The sequence below is a fragment of the Euleptes europaea genome, chromosome 8 (genome assembly GCF_029931775.1).
Source record: "Euleptes europaea isolate rEulEur1 chromosome 8, rEulEur1.hap1, whole genome shotgun sequence".
NCBI classification, from domain to species: Eukaryota; Metazoa; Chordata; class Lepidosauria; order Squamata; family Sphaerodactylidae; genus Euleptes; species Euleptes europaea.
This window is the reverse complement of record NC_079319.1, coordinates 1,276,849-1,295,699: the sequence shown is the minus strand read 5'-3', so window position 1 is coordinate 1,295,699 and position 18,851 is coordinate 1,276,849. Positions and strand designations below refer to the sequence as shown.

At 50.0% G+C, this 18,851-nt stretch overlaps 2 protein-coding genes across 2 annotated transcripts in view; one reads left to right on the top strand and one right to left on the bottom strand.

Annotated features, from left to right (window-relative positions):
* Nucleotides 1-4,426, bottom strand: part of HSF1 (heat shock transcription factor 1) — a 50,943-nt gene extending 46,517 nt beyond the window's left edge. The window contains exon 1 of the mRNA XM_056854318.1: nt 4,304-4,426. Coding sequence (XP_056710296.1) covers nt 4,304-4,426 — 123 coding nt within the window. The remainder of the gene's footprint in view (nt 1-4,303) is intronic.
* The window catches only part of BOP1 (BOP1 ribosomal biogenesis factor), a 103,526-nt gene continuing 89,099 nt past the window's right edge, over nt 4,425-18,851 (top strand). Inside the window, exons 1-3 of the mRNA XM_056854590.1 lie at nt 4,425-4,871; nt 12,060-12,125; nt 12,711-12,893. Coding sequence (XP_056710568.1) covers nt 4,425-4,871; nt 12,060-12,125; nt 12,711-12,893 — 696 coding nt within the window. The remainder of the gene's footprint in view (nt 4,872-12,059; nt 12,126-12,710; nt 12,894-18,851) is intronic.

The window sequence follows — 18,851 nt, the reverse complement described above, 5'->3', positions numbered from 1 at the left end:
TCAACTGACTGCAGAATGAATAAAGAGTGGGATGGATAAAGGAAGCTAAGAGGAATGAGAAAGCAGGACTATGAGGAGATTGAGAGCAACAAAGATAGAAAAAAGCTGGCAGTAACTTTCCCTAAATGTTGTTGGGTGTGCTGAATCAGTTTCTGATGTCTAACACGCACAATGAGTTACCCCTTATTATCCTGCCTTCCGAGGATTTCAACATTTACTGTGCGGAAAAAACATCCTCCACCCAAAAATTCTTGCCAATGTTTCAATTATTGTTACAGCTCTCTGTACATGGACAGGAGCCTTGCTGTAGAAAAAAGATTCCTGGAGATAATGCACTTGGCTTTGAAACTGAGATCTGACACCCTGGCACAGCCTTATCTAGAAAGGATTGACTCATGTGCTCATGGCCACAGGCATAGAAAGCTTTAAAAGGGGATTGGACAGATTCATGGAGGATAAGTCTATCAGTGGCTACTAGCCATGGTGACTAAAGCGAACCTTCATGTTCAGAGGCAGTCAACCTCTGAATCTCAGTGCCAGGAGGCAGCATCAGGGGGAATGCCACAGCCTCTGTGCCCTGTTGTTCGGCCTTCAGAGGAACTGGTTGGCCACTGAGTGAGACAGGATGGTGGACTAGATGGACCACTGGTCTGATCCAGCAGGACTCTTCAGACGTTCTTAAGTAACATCTGGTATGTTCCCCAGAGAAGCTTACGTTCATGTAATACCAACTTGCTGGTGATCCCTGGCCCAAGGAGTATCCAGATGGCCTTGGCCAGGGCTTCTTCGGCCCTGGCCCCTGCCTGGTGGAATAGCCTCTCTAGTGAAATCAGGGCCCTGCGGGACCTTCAGGAGTTCCACAGGGCCTGCAAAACGGAGCTATTTCGCTGGGCTTATGGTTGAGGCCAGCGACGGTTCTCGTTATAATTACTGGCCTCCCTAGTCCTCCCCCCCACTTCCCCGCTGCTGAGCCCCACCCCTTCTATACCACCTTAGGGTGTGGTTAGATTCATCTGTTACCTGCAAATTTCTATCTCTGGAGTTTTGGCGCCATTGAGGGGTATTATTGGGCTATTTTAAATTGTATTTTAAACTATTTTAACAGGTTATTGTTTTATGGTGTTTTAGACTGTGTAAGCCGCTCTGAGCCCGACCTTCAGGTTGGGGAGAGCAGGGTAGAAATGTAATAAATAAATAATGTGAATATTTAAATCATGTCAGCAAAACAAGGCAAATATGCCTTGGACAAGCACTGGTGTTTGTCCATGCTTCATATCCCATGCTTAACTCACCTTACATGATTGATCTACAGCACAACAGCTCTGACAACTGTAGGCTATATTTACATACGAGGGGCTGATAACGCTCTGCCCCACATCACTGCACCAGAGGAGCAAATACTTCTCACTCCTTCACTCTGCCAAGCCCCCATAAACCCAGCATGGCAAGCTGAGCACGTCCTATAAAGCTTACTGAACTCTCATGAGATTTCTCCTTCCACAAACAAAACCATGGCCAAATCTAAGGAATAATTTCTATATATAGATCTTAAACTGATTAAAGGGAGAAGGTGGGAGGGATCCCATGAGTGTTTAGGAAGCCCCATAGGGTATGCAAGGTTGCAGCTCATGAGCTGGATGCATCAAACAGAGGGGTCCAGAGAGGTACGCACATGGCAAGCACAATTAGTCAGCATTACATTGTGCTTTACCGCTGCAGGGGCATTGTTCTGAAGTGCACAGAGGAAGAACGCCAAGGTTCCTCGAAGGCATGGCTTGCACACATCTCTAAACTTTCTGAAGTCACAGGAAAACATGTTCAGTTTTCTTGCTTCCAAACCATTTAGAGGGGTCACATAAAAACACTCTGTGGTATCCTCAGACAATCTGAACTTCAAGTTTTGGCAAGGCTACAGTCACATGGAACAAATTCTTCTCTTCCTCACTCATGCTCAGATAAAGAATCTGGAAACTCTGTGCACATGCATTCAGGGGTACTTTTTTGTGTGCTTTTGGCTTGGTCATACAAACTACTTTTACTTACACAAGTGACGCCACAGCCTTCCACTTTCAGCACCTAGACTAGAATCCTAGAGTTGGAAGGGGCCATACAGGCCATCTAGACCAACCCCCTGCTTAATGCAGGATCAGCCAAGAGCATCCCTGACAAGTGTTTGTCCAGTCTCTGCTTAAAGACTGCCTAAGAGAGAAAGCTCACCACTTCCCCAGGCAGCTGATTCCACTAGAGAACAACAGTGTGGGGATCAACGCACCTGAAGTACCCAAAGCTGGCCCGTCCTAAGGAAAGTGTAAGAAGCACCACTGTCCGCTGCCACGGCCTTCTGCCGCTCTGGCACAGGGAGTTACGCACCGGATGATCTCCAGGCACCGATTCCTACCACGAGCCTTCCCAACATTAGACCAAGGAACAAAATTTTGTGGCAAAATTCGTGCCACAAACATATTTTTCTTTGCAATGCTACCAGAAAGTGTCCTTCTTGCTGTTTCAGCGGCCGCTGACTAGCCAGGCCACTTCTAGGACTTGGAGCTCAGCCTAGAAGTCCATCTTAGTAAGAAAGAGCCTGTTGGGTCAGACCAGACCAGCCCCCTACTCTGCCACCTAGCAGCCAACAAGCTGCCACCAGGGCCAGCAAACAAGACCCAGAGGCCGAGGCCTTCCCCAGACGTTGCCTCCTAACACTGGAATTCAGAGGTTTGCTGCCTCTGAACATGGAGGCTCCCTTGAGATGCTGTGACTAGATGCACCTCTCCTCCAAGAGCCTGTCTGATTTGCTTCCAAAGTCATCTGTGCTTGTAGTCGCCACTAAATCTACTGGCAGCAGATCCCACAATTTAATCACTTACTGAGTAAAGAAGCCTTTCTTTCATGAATCCATCACCCGTCAACTCCACATATGCTTTCAAGTTTATTTACAGGAGGAAAGCTTTCCCCCACCCACTTTCTCCACCTATGCACAATTATATGAGCCTCCCTGTCTTTCTTTTGAAACAGAAAACCTAAAAATCCTTTACATAAGAAAAGCCCTGCTGGGTCAGAGCAAGGCCCGTCAAGTCGAGCAGTCTGTTCACATAGTGGCCAACTGGGTGCCTCCAAGAAGCACACAAGCAAGATGACTGCAGCAGCAGCATCCTGTCTGTGTTCCCCAGCACCTCATATAATAGGCATGCTCCTCTGATCCTGGAGAAAATAGGTTTGCATCATAAGAACATAAAGAAAGCCCCACGGGATCAGGCCGAGGCCCATCAAGCCCAGCAGTCTGTTCACACAGTGGCCAACCAGGTGCCTCTAGGAAGCCCCCAAGCAAGACGACTGACTGCAGCAGCATTTATCCTGCCTGTGTTCCACAGCACCTCATAGAATAGGCCTGCTCCTGTGATCCCAGAGAGAATAAGTGTGCATCATGACCAGTATCCATTGTGACTAGTAGCCATGGCTAGCCCTCTCCTCCATGAACATGTCCACTCCCCTCTTAAAGTCTTCCAAGTTGGCAGCCATCACCACATCCTGGGGCAGGGAGTTTCACAGTTTAACTATACGCTGTGTGAACAACCTCCCTGCATGCAAAAGGTGCTCCCACCCTGAGTCATCTTGGTTGCCTCTTCTGCACTTAGGGTTGCCAGGTCCCACTTCACCACCAGTGGGAGGTTTTGGGGGCAGAGCCTGAAGAGGGCAGGGACTTCAAGGCCATGGAGTCCAATTGCCAAAGCAGCCATTTTCTCCAGGGGGACTGGTCTCTATCGGCTGGAGATCCGTTGTAATAGCAGGAGATCCCCAGCTAGTACCTGGAGGTTGGCAACCCTAGAGATGAGAGATCTCACAGGGGTATAACGCGGTGCCGTTTTTCTCCCCAGTACCTGGAGGTTGGCAACCCTATCTGCACTCCTCCCAGAGCTGCCATATCTTTTTGGAGCCAGAACTTGACAGCAGCCCCACCAGGCAAGGAGGGCCCGAGAAAGGGCCAGGCCCCTCCGGCTGCCAGGTGTGCCCAGCTAGGGTTGCCACCCTCCAGGCGGTAGCTGCGGATCTCCCGCTATTACCGCTGACCTCCAGCCGATAGAGATCACTCCCCGTGGAGAACACGGCCGCTTGGGCCATCGGACTCTATGGCCTCGAAGCCCCTCCCCTCTCCAGACCCCGCCCTCCTCAGGCTCCGCCCCCAAAGCCTCCGCCCGGGGGCGAAGAGGGGCCCGGCAGCCCTAGGCCTCGGCCCTTCCCCCTCCGCCTGCGGACAGGGCGCCGGGAGGCGGAGCCACGCGGCCCCCAGGCGGCGGCCCTCCCTCACCGGGCTCCAGCAGATGAGCGGGTCCGTGTCGTGGTCCTCCACCAGGGTCCACAGCTTGGTGAGGAAGGCGGGGACGTTGCCTCCTGCGGCGCCTCCTCCTCCTCCTCCGACGGCATTCTCCATGGCTCGACGGCGCCTCCGGCTAGGCCCGGCCGAACCGGGCCGGCCTCGCGGGCCCTCGCCGCCGCCGGCGCGCCTCTACTCCGCCAGGCCCCGCGGCCGCGCCCCGGACGCCCGGCGGGCTAGCGGCGGAGACGGTCCCGAGGCGCGGCCCCTCCCTGCGCACTCGGCCCCTCGGCGCAGCCCGGTATGGCCGCCGCCATCTTGTGACGCCCGACAGGCCGCGCAGGCGCAGGACCCGTCCGTCGCCTCAGTCGGTCGCGACTTTATGATTCCCATCAGCAGGGCCTTGGGTGCAACGCATGCGCGGTGGCGCTCGGGCCTTTCGTCTTCAGCTTCGCGCATGCTTAGTTCTTCTAAGCCCAACGGCAATTCTGCGCCTGCGCGGCGCTCACCCTCTTGTGTTTGCGATCCCAAACGTGAAGAATGGGCGCACGTGCTGCTACCGGTAGATTCCTGCCAAAGAGGCCAGGGACGTTGACATCACTTAATTTTCTTATACTTGAGAAAGCGCCTTCTTGGTCACTTGTATTTGTCTTGCTTCATTATCTAGTTTATTTTATCTCTGACCTCTCTCATCATCCATTCAGAGTAACGTTCTATTTGGTTCTTGTAGGTTATCCGGGCTGTGTGACCGTGGTCTTGGTATTTTTTTTTCCCTGACTGTGGCAGCTGTGGCCGGCATCTTCAGAGGAGTAACACTGAAGGACAGTGTCTCTCAGTGTCAAGTGTGTAGGAAGAGTAATATATAGTCAGAAAGGGGTTGGGTTGAGCTGACTATATATTACTGACTATATATTACTCTTCCTACACACTTGACACTGAGAGACACTGTCCTTCAGTGTTACTCCTCTGAAGATGCCTGCCACAGCTGCGGGCGAAACGCCAGGAAAGAAAATACCAAGACCACGGTCACACAGCCCGGATAACCTACAAGAACCGATGAACTCAGACTGTGAAAGCCTTTGACAATAACGTTCTATTTCTTTACACAGAGCATTGGTTGACAACCTTTTTTCACTTGTGTACCCCTTGGCAGCCTTTCCATAAATTGTACGCCTCATAGTACCAAAATGACACAGCCCGGATAACCTACAAGAACCAATATGCGTGTGTGTGTAAAGTGCTGTCAAGTCGCAGCCGACTTATGGCGACCCCTTTTTTTGGGTTTTCATGGCAAGAGACTAACAGAGGTGGTTTGCCAGTGCCTTCCTTTGCACAGCAACCCTGGTATTCCTTGGTGGTCTCCCATCCAAATACTAACCAGGGCCGACCCTGCTTAGCTTCTGAGATCTGACGAGATCAGGCTAGCCTGGGCCATCCAGGTCAGGGCTAAGAACCAATATAGTTGCTGTTATTTCAAATGCCTTTTCCTGCCATTATTCAATTTTTTCCCACATACCCCTAAATGTCCTCGTTCCTAGAAGAGTTGGTTTTTATATGCCGACTTTCTCTACCACTTAAGGCAGAATCAAACCAGCTGACAATTCCCTTCCCCTCCCTACAACAGACACCCCGTGTGGTAGGTGGGGCTGGGAGAGTTCTGAGAGAACTGTGACTAGCCTGAGGTCACCCGGCTGGCTTCATGTGGAAGAGTGGGGAAACCAACCCAGTTCACCCCTGGGGGTACATGTACCCCAGGTTGGGAACCACTGATAGAGCATTATACTTGAAATGTTTATTTCATGGCTAATCTGGCCACCTGGATCTACGCCATGGTAACATAGAGGCTACGCTGTTGTAATGCACTGCACATTGATCTCCAGGGTCAGAGGAGCATGCCGAATATATTAGGTGCTGTGGGACACAGGCAGGATGCTGCTGCTGCAATTGTCTTGTTTGTGGGCTTCCTAGAGGCACCTGGTTGGCCACTGTGTGATCAGACTGCTGGACTTGATGGGCCGTGGCCTGATCCAGCATGGATCTTATGTTCTTATGATCTTCCTTCAGAATCAATTGGGAAATTCCAGTTGGTGCAGAGTTGGAAGGGACCACCAGGGTCATCTAGTCCAACCTCCTGCACAATTCCGTGGCTGTGCCATAATTGGGAGCAAATGCATATCACTCCCATTCTGCAGTGACTCCTCTGGCTGCCCATCAGTTACCAGGCTCAATTTAAAGTACTGGTCCCTCATATCTGTGGGACTGCCTCTCCCACTATGCTTCACCATGTCAGCTTCGCTCATCTGAGCAGGGTCGCAAATGGGCAAAATCAACAACTTCCTGTACATGTGCCTTCTCTGTTGTGGCCCCCACCTTATGGAATAGTCTACCTGAGGAGGTCAAGCAGGCTCCCACACTCCTGGCTTTCTGCAAACTACACAAAAATGAATTTTTCAAGAGGCCTTTTCTATGTAGATAATAGGGAGCGCTGTACAAAATGCTTCACAAAGTTACTTGGACAACTTATTAGGGACTGTGGCCTATTTACTGCGTATAGTTTGCTGTAAGTTGGATCTTACTATGGGAATCTTGTATCATTTACTGTGTCATGTTAATTGCTATGCTTTGTTTCACTTTCTGTTTTTAGACTTGCTGGTTGAGTCTACAAACCTACTCCTATTGCATTCCGTCCCATCCTGTTGTCTGTATTGAATCACTCTGTATAATCCGCGTTAAGTCTCAGTGAGGAAGGCAGACTATAAATGACATAAATCAATAAGTAAAATGTTGGGATTCACCCTAAACTTCTCTCCGCCCCCACTGCTCCTCACCCACATAGTTTTCCCTGTAATAATTCCCAAAATGATGTTCTCTTCACACATCTGGGGAAGTGAGCTCTGAGCTACAAAAACTGGTACTGAAGTAAACGCGGTTCGTCTTCATAAGAACATAAAGAAAGGCCCTGCTGGATCAGACCCAGGCCCATCAAGTCCAGCAGTCTGTTCACACAGTGGCCAACTGGGTGCCTCTAGGAAGCCACTAACAAGACGAGTGCAGCAGCACCATCCTGCCTGTGTTCCACAGCACCCAATATAATAGGAATGCTCCTCTGATCCTGGAGAGGATAGGCATGCATCATGACTAGCATCCATTTGGACTAGTAGCCATGAATGGCCCTCTCCTCCATGATCATGTCCATTCCCCTCTTGAAGCCTTCCAAGTTGGCAGCCAGCCCCACATCCTGGGGCAGGGAGTTCCACAACTTAAGTATGCGTTGTGTGTCAAGTAGCCCCACTGAACTACTAGGGACAAAACAAGGCTCAGAAAGTGGAAGCCGCGGCGCCTGCGCGTTGGATACAGCCCTGGAAGCCGGAGCGACGGCACATGCGCAGTGTCTTGCTTAGGTTTCAGCGTGCGATGAAACGGGGCCCGTACCTTGACGTAGCGCTTGACCCCTGACCTCTTCCCTCAGGTTTCGCGACGGGCGCCCTTTTCATCGATACAATGCTTTAAAAAACAAGGAAACAAAGAAGGGGAGATGCCTCTCGACATGCGGAAAAATAAATATCAAGTTTTTTTTTCTGTAAAGAGTGTTATCTTGGAATGGGCGGGGGAACGCGATCCCTGACCTTTGCGCGCATGCGCGGTCGAGGGCGGCTGGTTCCGAGGCGAGCGCACGCGGCGGGCGAGGGGGGGTCGAGGGAAGCATGAAGCCCGGCGGCAGCGGCGGCAGTGAGGTGAGGGTCGGGGGGGAGCCTTAGAAGGCGCCGGGGGGAGGGGAAAGGTAAAGATCCCCCGTAGGGTGGGACGGTGGGTGGGTGGCGCACGCGCAGTGGAGGCCCCTCTGGCGGTCCATCGTGGAGCTCCTAAGCGTCTACCTCCGTGTCAGGCCGCTTCGCACGTTCAGGGGGGCTGAGCGTGCAAGGCAGCCCCGGCTCCACGATGGAGATCTCTCCCTCGCACGTTGCTACGCAAGCAGAGCATGATTCTCCCTGCCTCCATCTCATTCTCACAACTGCCTTCTAAGGTAGGCGCAGCATGGGGGGGGGGAGAGTGACCGGCCCCAGCAAGCTTTGTGATCTAACGGGGATTTTTAACCGGATCTCTCGGAGCCTGACTCAGGGCTGCTGCAAGAGTGCCGTCTTATCTCAGTTTTACTCCAAGGAGGGAGCTCAGGCTTAGGTGGTCTCCTCCCTCTTCCGTGTTATCCTCACAACAACCCTGTGAGTGAGGCCAGGCTGAGAGTGAACAGCCCAAGGTCTCACACATGAACACACATGAAGTTGCATTGTAGTGAAATCAGACCCTTGGTCCATCAAAGTCAGTATTGTCTACTCAGACCGGCAGCAGCTCTCCAGGGTCTCCGGCAGGGGTCTTTCACATCACCTACTTGCCTGGTCCCTTTTAACCGGAGATGCTGCCGGGGATTGAACCTGGGACCTTCTGCATGCCAAGCAGAGGCTCTCCCACGGAGCCACGGCCCCTCCTCTCCCAGTGAGCTTCCATGGCAGAGTGAGGATTAGAACTTGGGTCTCCCAGATCCTAGCCTGACAGCAGTCTCTGCCCTACTCTGACCCTCCAGCCTGGTTCTGTCTGATCTGCCTGCCAGCAGCTTTTCCCAGCCTCTGCCGCTCGAGGTCCTTCAGCTTGAGATGCCCCTTCCACGGGTGCTGCACCGCTAAGCTGTGGCCGCTCAATGACCTGGAAAAAGGTGTTCGGAACAGCCTTTCTCTGCCAGAGACCCCCAGTCAGGCAAGCCGAATGCTGTGCCGTATGGACTTCCTACAAGGCAGCTGTATCTATTCACTAGCAAAAGCAACACCGCAATTGTTCAATTGCGGAACTCCCTGCCCCAGGATGTGGTGATGGAAGGCTTTAAGAGGGGATTGGACATATTCATGGAGGAGAGGGCTATCCATGGCTGCTAGTAAAAATGGATACTAGTCATGATGCATGCCTATTCTCTCCGGGATCAGAGGAGCAGGCCTATTCTATGAGGTGCTGTTGAACACAAGCAGGAGAATGCTGTTGCAGTCACCTTGTTTGTGGGCTTCCTAGAGGCACCTGGTTGGCCACTGTGTGAACAGACTGCTGGACTTGATGGGCCTGGGTCTGATCCAGCAGGGCTTTTCTTACGTTCTCTTATGCTTTTAGCTGGGCTTGCTGCAGCTTTAGCATTAGAGCACCTGCTTTGCAGGCAGTCCCAGCCATCCACAACCTGTTCAGAGGATCCTGGGTAACGGAGGGGAAAGGTCCTTCTCCAGCAGAGAGATGCTGCTGTGTGTGGAGTCCCAGCCCAAGGCCAGATAGACCAGGGGCTCGATTCCTTGAAAGACAGCTGCCAGAGTCAAACAGGGAGCTCCTTACTTACTACCATCAGCCCTGCTAGAGAAAGAAGCAGTGGGCAAACACCTGTACATCTTGCTGGAGCCAAGACTTTGCTCAGAACCTCCTTCCTCAAGTAAGAACATCAGAAGAGCCCTGCCGGTTCAAACCAGTGAGGGTCCATCTAGTCCAGCATCCTGTCTCAGACAGTGGTCAACCGGTTTCTCCGGAGGGCCAACAGCAAGGCATGGAGGCCAACCCTGATGTTGCCTCCTGGTGCTGGGATTCAGAGGTTGATTGCCTCTGAACATGGAGGTTCCTTTTAGTCACCATGGCTAGTAGCCACTGATAGACCTCTCCTGCATGAGTCTGTCTGATTCCCCTTAATCTAACCTATGCTTGTGGCCTTCACTACGTCCTCTGGCAGTGAATTTCACATTTTAATCACTCACTGTGTAAAGAAGTATTTCCTTTTGTCAGTCCTGGATCTACTGCCCATCCGCTTTATTGGATGCCCTCGAGTTCTAGTATTTTGTGAGAGGGAGGAAAGCTTCTATTTGCCAACTCTCTCTCTACCCCATGCATAGTTTTACAAACCTCTATCGTGTATTCTTTGACTATACTTTCATTGATATTTGTAACTGCTGTAAGCTGTTTTGGTTTCCAATATTTGGCTGGAACATGGGGTAAAAATGAAATAGGTGAAAAGTTTTATGACCAGTTTATTTAGGAGAGGTCATAGCTCAATGGGAGAATAAATACTTTATGTGCAAAAGGGCATACTTTATGTGCAAAAGAGTAGCAGGTCTGGGGAAAAGTCTCTGCCTGAGACCCTTAACAGCTGTTCTGTCAGTGCAAACAACACTTGGCTGGATGGACTAGTGGTCTGACTTGAGAGAAGTTACTTTTTATTGCTATGGAAGCTTGCTGGGCAGCCTTGAGCCGGCCACACACTCTCTGAGCCTGATCTATCCCGCAGGGCTGTTTAGAGGAGAACGATGTGAGACCCTTTGGGGAGAAAGGTGGAGTATAAATAAAGTAAATAAATAAATACATATTCAGGTGTGCAAACAATTGGAGGGTACCAGCACATAGCGGGTGTTCCATGATTGATTCACTGTATTGCTCGCCTTTACTGTGAAGCTTGAGGTGATGGAACTATTTTGTGCAGCTGTCTGCAGCAGGGCTGGAAAAGGCTTTGTGCCTGAGACTTTGGATAGAGGCTGCCGGTGAGATCAGATCTGTGTCACCAGAAAGACCGTTGTCTCACGGTCAACGGCATTTTCATAGGAGCAGTCCGTATGTCCATTCATGCATCCGCCTGGAAGACTCAAGCACTTTGTCCTTGCGCTTGCCATGAGGACTGTGAATGTATTTATTTATTAAAACGTTTAAATCTTGCCTTTCCTTGTGGTTCAAGGAAGCTTACAATAATAGGTAAAACATCCCCAGCTAAAATGAAAGGTAAAATAGCAAACCCCAAATCTCTCCCCCCCCTTAAAATATGCCTGCCAAAAGAGCCCTGGCAAAGAGGCCTCCTGAAGATCTCCAAGGAGGGCCCCCTCCCTCACCTCTTCAGGGATCCCATTCCACAGAGCCGGAGCCATGATGGAAAAGACCATGGGCTCTGGCTGAGGCCAGACAGGCCACCTTAACTGGTGGGATAGCCAACAGATGGCTGCCTAATGACCATAGTTGGCACACAGGGATATGTGAAAGGAGAGAGTCCTTCAAACATCAGAGCCTGAATTTTGCAGGAGATGGGAAGTGGCTGGTCTCGTCCAAGTTGAGCTTGAGCTGAAGCAGAGAAGAAGAGGAGTTGGTTTTTATATGCCAACTTTCTCTCCCACTTAAGGAAGAATCAAACTGGCTTACAATCACCTTCCCCTCCCCACAACAGACAGTCTGTGAGGTAGGTGGGGTTGAGGGAGCTGTGATTAGTCCAAGGTCACCCAAGTGGCTTCATGTGTAGGAAGAAGAGTTGGTTTTTATATGCTGACTTTCTCTACCGCTTAAGGGAGACTCAAACCGGCTTACAGGCCCCTTCCCCTCCCCACAACAGACGCCCTGTGAGGTAGGTGAGGCTGAGAGAACTGTGACTTGCCCAAGGTCACCCCACTGGCTTCATGTCTAGGAGTGGGGAAACAAATCCAGTTCACCAGATTAGCCTCCGCCACTCATGTGGAGGAGTGGGGAATCAAGCCTGGTTCTCCAGATAAGAGTCCACCGCTCCAAACCACCGCTCTTAACCACTATACCACGAGATGGCCAGCTTCCACTTTCATGGAGGCCTGTCTGCCCTCCAGTGGCCTGGAGGTCAGAAGTGTACTTTGCTGCCCCAAATGACCCAACACATATCAAATGACATAATAAAACTGAGCGGTTTAACGTGTTGTGTCGGTACTGCCTTCACTATGTTTGTATCCAGCCATTCTGTCGAATGTATGAGACCCTTCTGGTTTATCGTTGCAAGTCTTCTGGGCAGGAGGCGAAGGTGAGCATCAGGGCTGAGCCGAGATTCTGCACACCAGGTTCTTTCTTTTCCATGCAGGCGGAAGTGGGCGTGCTCTTCTCACCATCCTTTCCTTTGAGTAAATTCAGTAGTAATACCTGTGGCCAGATACATTTGCCTTTGGGGCTACGCCTAGCCTGTGGGTTGCAGGTTAGCCATCCCTGCTCACATGAACACATGAAGCTGCCTTATACTGAATCAGACCCTCGGTCCATCAAAGTCAGTATTGTCTACTCAGACTGGCAGCGGCTCTCCAGAGTCTCAGGCAGAGGTCTTTCACATCACCTACTTGCCCAGTCCCTTTAACTGGAGATGCCAGGGATTGAACCTGGGACCTTCTGCATGCCAAGCAGATGCTCTACCACTGAGCCACGGCAGGCAGATGTCTGAATGGCAGGATAAGAGAGGTTTCTGCTTGAAGTCTGAGGGAAATGCTGGGTGGATCGTAGCACCAGCTCTCAATAATGATAACACTGACTGTGCTGCCTTCTCCGTTTTGTTCTTGGCCTGTTGGGGGCTGAGAGCTGCTGGCAGTCCAGTATTCTGATGCTCACTGGTTCCTTTCAGCAGCCTCTCTTCGGCACTGGAGCCCCTGAGGAGCAAGATGAGGAAAGTGATGATCTGACAGACAGTGAAGAAAGCGTCTTCTCTGGGCTGGAGGAGTCTGGGAGTGACAGTATCACAGAGGAGGAGGAGGAGGAAGATGACCATGACAGAGGAGCCGAGGAGAAACCAGAAGGCATTTTGCAAGTAAGTATAGAAGGAGAGTGTTTTTCGTCTGTGGCGTCGTCCCTTTACATGGCTTCTAAAATAAGATTTTTCAAGTGAGAACTCCTGGAGAATGGAACATTTCATTCCTTCAGTGACAGTACTCCCGAGATACTTTTCTTCATACAGTTTTGATGTGATTTGTGTTCACTCTGTCAGTGTCAGACATGATGAATTCCCCCAACTGTGCAGTAACCCAGCGCCTTGTGGGAGTTAGGGTAGGGAGCAAGCCTTAGCAGGTCTGCCCAGAAGTAAGTCCCGTGTTATTCAGTGGAACTTACTCCAGTCTTTAGTGTTGCAGCCATAGCCCCTTGGAGTCATGCGTGTGGACAAGAACGCTTACCCCAGAATAAGGATATGCACACAGGCATGATCTCCTAGCGTTACCAGGCAGGCAGTTCAAGGTGGGTCAGGAGTCCACTCTCTACTTCTGCTTTGTAACTAGTTTGGGTGGAAAAACTCCTCCATCTTCCAATTTAAGTGGTAGAGAAAGTCGGCATATAAAAACCAACTCTTCTTCTGTTCTGCCGCAGACCATTGCCACTACCCTCTGAAACTTGCATTGCTATGTGCATGTTGTGTGATCCGCCTTGAAACTTTGGGAAAGTAAAGGTAAAGTGAGAAGTCAAGTCACAGCCGACTTATGGCGACCCCATCCCGGGGTTTTCTAGGCAAGAGATTTGCCTTTGCCTACCTCTGTGTGGTGACCCTGGCATTCCTTGGTGATCTCCCATCCAAATACTAACCAGGGCCGACCCTGCTTAGCTTCTGAGGTCTGGCAAGATCAGGCTAGCCTGGGCCATCAGGTCAAGGCAAGAGACATTCAGAGGTGGTTTGCCATTGCCTGCCTCTGTGTAGCGACCCTGGACTTCCTCAGTGGTCTCTCATCCAAGTAGTACCCAGGGCCAACCCTGCTTAGCTTCTGGGCTGTGACAAGATTGGGTTAGCCTGGGCTATCTAGGCTGTCGCCTTTTTTCTATGGGAATGACTGGAATAAAAAAGTCAGCAACCATGTGAGCTTTGCTATGCTGATTTTTTTAAAACCATAGAGTTGGAAGGGACCAACAGGGTCACCTAGTCCAACCCCCTGAACAATTAGGAAATTCACAACTACCTCCCCTCCCCCAGTGACCCCCACTCCATGCCCAGAAGATGGCAAAAAACCCCTCCAGGATCCCTGGCCAATCTGACCTGGAGGAAATTTGGTTCCTGATCCCAAAGTGGCAATTGGCATTACCCTGGGCATGTAAGGAAGGGCCACGAGAACCAAGCACTGACTCAACCCTTCCTGCCCTCCCTCTCATGATCTGCCTAAGGTCATAGAATCAGCATTGCTGTCAGAAGGCCATCTAGTCTGTGCTTAAAAACCTCCAAAGAAGGAGAGCCCTCCACCTCCCGAGGAAGCCTTTTCTACTGAGGAACTGATATGGCAAGAGGTTCTTCCTAATGTTTAGCCAAAAACTCTCTTGGTGTAATTTCAACCCATTGGTTCTGGTCTCACCTTCTGGGGGAGCAGAAAACAACTCTGCACCATCATCTCTATGACAGCCCTTCAATCTATCCAGCATTGCGCAAAGAAATAGGAGTTGAGAGGTGAGGCTTGACAGGTGCAGTGCTGTTCCGGGCTCCAGGAGCACTGTGAATTCATCATGGCTAAAGAAAGATTCAGTCATTCTTCCCCTCAGGGGAGTGTGGAAAAAGCTGCTGAGCTCTCCGGTTGATCTGGTGTCTCTTCTGTGACTGGATCAGCTGCTGGTGTGCTGCAGCAAATGACTCTGCCTGTCCCAGCCAAATGGTTTATCAATTCCTTTACACAGCTAAAACCTTTCTAGCCAGTTATTTATTTACGTGGTTATTTATAGTCTGTCTTTCTTGCTGAGATTCAAGGTGGGTGACAGAGTGAAAGTCGAGTGCAGTCAACAGGAGGGGACATCCAGTGAACAATGCCAAGAGGGTTTGTACTACAGAAATCTGAAGACAAACAGAAATCTCAAACAGCTGACACAATGCAGGAGCTTTTAAACATGATATGTTAAGTGCTGTAGAAACTCCCTGGTCTGGAGCACACTTAACCGTGACAGGTGGCAGCACAGTGGTGTAGGCTGTAGCCCCTATCCCTTTACCAGTGCAACTTTTGGAACCTTCTCATTACAGCACAGTCCTGCTTCTCTGTGCAAAAAAAAAGGCCCCTTGAACAATTCCGTTTTTGTATAGTTTGCAGAAAGCCAGGAAAGAGGGAGCCTTCGTGACCTCATCTGAGAGGCCATTTCATAAGGTGGGGGCCACAACAGAGACTGCACGGGTATGGACGACTATCAGTTTTGCCCATTTGCAGGATGGTACCTGCAGTAGGCCCCGCTGGGATGACCAAAGTTGTCATGGCAGAGCATAAAGAGAGGCATTCCTGCAGAAGGACTCCAGTGACGATTTGTAGCTTAATCATAGTGCTTGCCAGCCAGCCCTCTTAAGGCTGTTAGAGGTAGCAGTGGGTGGTATGGGCAGGACCAGCCTCTTAAGGGCAAAATGCTGCTTCATTCCAGGCCTGGAGAAAGTGGAGGTGTGCCACACCCTACTTGTGGTCTGTTAGCGTGTTTTGTGCTTGCTGAAATCCTCCCGCAAAGGCACTGGTTCTTGCTGCTGTGAACATGAGACTGGATGCCTTCCCTGTTGGCTGTTTCCATTTTGGTCTGTGCTCTTGTTCTGAGATTGATGCTGCTCTTGGAGGCCTTGGGCGGATCTGATGCAGTTTTGAAGGAATTGTGCTTTGCTAGAAGGAGGAAGAAGAAGAGTTGGTTTTTATATGCTGACTTTCTCTAACACTTAAGGGAGAATAGTGCTCAACCTGGGAACAATGGAGCAGAGGATGCAATAGAGGAATTACAGCATAGTATAGACACTGAGATAGTACAGGAATACCTGGCTACTCTTAACAAATTCAAGTCTTCGGGGCTGGACAAACTGCATCCAAGGGTGTTAAAAGAACTGGCTAAAGTGATTTCAGAACCACTGGCAATAATCTTTGAGAATTCATGGAGAACAGGAGAAGTTCCAGCAGACTGGAGGAGGGCAAATGTGGTCCCCATCTTTAAAAAGGGGGGAAAAGAAATCCCAAACCATTATCGCCCAGTCAGCCTGACATCAATACCAGGTAAAATACTAGAGCAGATAATTAAACAGATGGTCTGTAAGCACTTAGAAAGAAATGTTGTGCTCACTGACAGTCAACGTGGGTTTCTCAAAAACAGGTCATGTCAAACTAATCTCATATCTTTTTTTGAAAGAGTGACAAGTATGGTAGATGAAGGGAATGCTGTAGATGTAGTGTACCTTGATTTCAGTAAAGCCTTTGATAAAGTCCCCCATGATGTTCTTGAAACAAAGCTAGTAAAATGTGGGCTGGACACTGCTACTGTTAGGTGGATTGGTAATTGGTTGACCAACCGAACCCAAAGCCTGCTCATTAACGGCACAACTTCATCCTGGAGAGGAGTGACCATTGGGGTACCACAGGGGTCTGTCCTGGGACCAGTACTATTTTTATAAATGACTTGGATGATGGAATAGAGAGCATGCTAATCAAATTTGCAGATGACACAAAGTTAGGAGGGGTAGTTAATACCCCGGAGGGTAGGGTCAGAGTTCAGAATGACCTCGATAGACTGGAGAGCTGGGCCATAAGCAATAAAATGGATTTCAATAGGGAGAAGTGTAAAGTACTTCACCTAGGCAGAAACAACATAAAGCACAGGTACAGGATGGGAGAGAGTTGGCTTGATAACAGTACATGTGAAAGAGATCTGGGAGTCTTAGTGGACCACAAACTGAACATGAGTCAACAGTGTGATATGGCGGCTAAGAAGGCCAATGCAGTTCTGGGCTGCATCAATAGGAGTATTATGTCTAGATCAAGGGAAGTAATACTACCACTGTATGCTGCATTGGTCAGACCTCACTTGGAATACTGTGTCCCGTTTTGGGCTCCACAATTCAAGAAGGATGTTGACAAGCTGGAGTGTGTCCAGAGGAGGGCGACCAGAATGGTCAAAGGTCTGGAATCCATGCCCTATGAGGAGAGACTTAGGGTTTGTTTAGTTGAGAGAAGGTTGAGGGGAGACATGATAGCCATGTTTAAATATTTGAAGGATGTCATGTTGATGAGGGAACTAGCTTGTTCTCTGTTGCTCCAGAGACTAGGACACGAAGTAATGGATTTAAACTAAGAGAAAAACGATTCCACCTAAACGTTAGGAAGAACTTTCTGATGGTGAGGGCTGTTCAACGGTGGAATGCGCTGCCTCGGAGGGTGGTGGAGTCCCCGTCTTTGGAGGTCTTTAAGCAGAGGCTAGATGGCCGTCTGTGGGGAGTGCTTTGATGGTGGGATCCTGCATGGTGGGGGGAGGGTTGGGGTCACTGGGGATATGGGGGGAGGTAGTTCTTAATTTCCTGCATTGTGCAGGGGGTTGGACTGGATGATCCTGGTGGTCCCTTCCAACTCTATGATTCATTGAATCAAAACGGCTTACAATCCCCTTCCCTTCCCCTTCCCACAACAGACACCCTGGGAAGTAGGTGGGGCTGAGAGAGTTCAGAGAGAACTGACTAGCCCAAGGTCCCCTAGCAGGCTTCATGTGGAGGAGTGGGGAATCAAACCTTGTTCTCCAGATTAGAGTCCACCGCTCCAAACCACTACACCACGCAAGGAGGCTGGATTTGCATGGGTTCCTGAAGAACCCTTTCCAGCTCCCTAGTGATGTTAAGGGGGGAGCTGTGGGCCAGATCCCAAGTCCTCTCTTGGCCGCTTGAACACAGAGGAAGTTGCCTTATAGTGAACCAGTTCCTTCACATCGCCTGCCACCTGGTCCTTTCCACTGGAGATGCCAGGGATTGAACCTGGGACCTTGTGCATGCGAAGCAGATGCTCTTCTGCTGAGCTATGGCCTCTCCCAAAAAACTACCAGCCCAATGTGGGTCTTGAATCCACGACCTTGAGATTTTCTCATTTCCCATTTTCTACCGACTAAGCGCCTTTGCTTCCCGCTGGGCAGGTGAACATTCTTGGCAGACAGGAGGCTGAAGCAAGGAGGGTGTAAACTTTTCTTCTCCTTGTTGGCATTTCGGAGGTTGGCAAGGAAGTGTTATTCCAGCACCACTGGCTCCAGAGCAACACTAACATTTTCTTCTTGTTTGGCTTCTTTTATGTGTAGCTTGGCTCACTAGCTTGAGTAATCTGTTCTGCAGGCACTCCACTGTCATGTACGTTCACTGTCTTGGTGCCCTGCTGCTTGGGCCACAGAGGCCTGGCCAACTAGATATGTATCAAGATATTTGTCTCATATCCTATTAAGAGATCTGTACCAATTAACTTTTGCGAGAATTAATAAGGATCTCTATCAGTTAAAAACCTGCTGAAAGACCATTTATCTTCATAGTGCAATAAATTGAGGGTTCTGAGCATTTGAGCTTTTCCCAGCAAGCCAAGCAGAAAGCTTCTGCAAGTTTTAATGACCTTTATTGAAAAAAAAATTAACTCTTTTTATGAGGCAAGATAAATGCTAGTTAATCCTATAAGTACTGAAAAACTGCCGGCAAGGGAAATCAAATCTCCTAACATATCTCAAACGTAACTGAATACATGAGTTTTAAAGTAAATCATGTTTTAATTAACTGTCTCATAATGGTTTAGGGTAGGGGGGTCCCCAGTGTGGGGCTCATGGGCACCATGGTGCCACTGACACCTTTCCTGGTGCCCGCCAGGTGTTTTCAGGAAGTGGGCAAGGCCAGGTAGGGCTTTTGCCCAGCCAGGCTTCTGATTGACTATTGGAGATTTGATTGGCTGTGCAGATTTTTTAAATGTTGATCTGGCAGCAGCTGCCACCACCACACCACAGCACAAGGGCTGTGGCTCAGTGGTAGAGCATCTGCTTGGCATGCAGAAGGTCC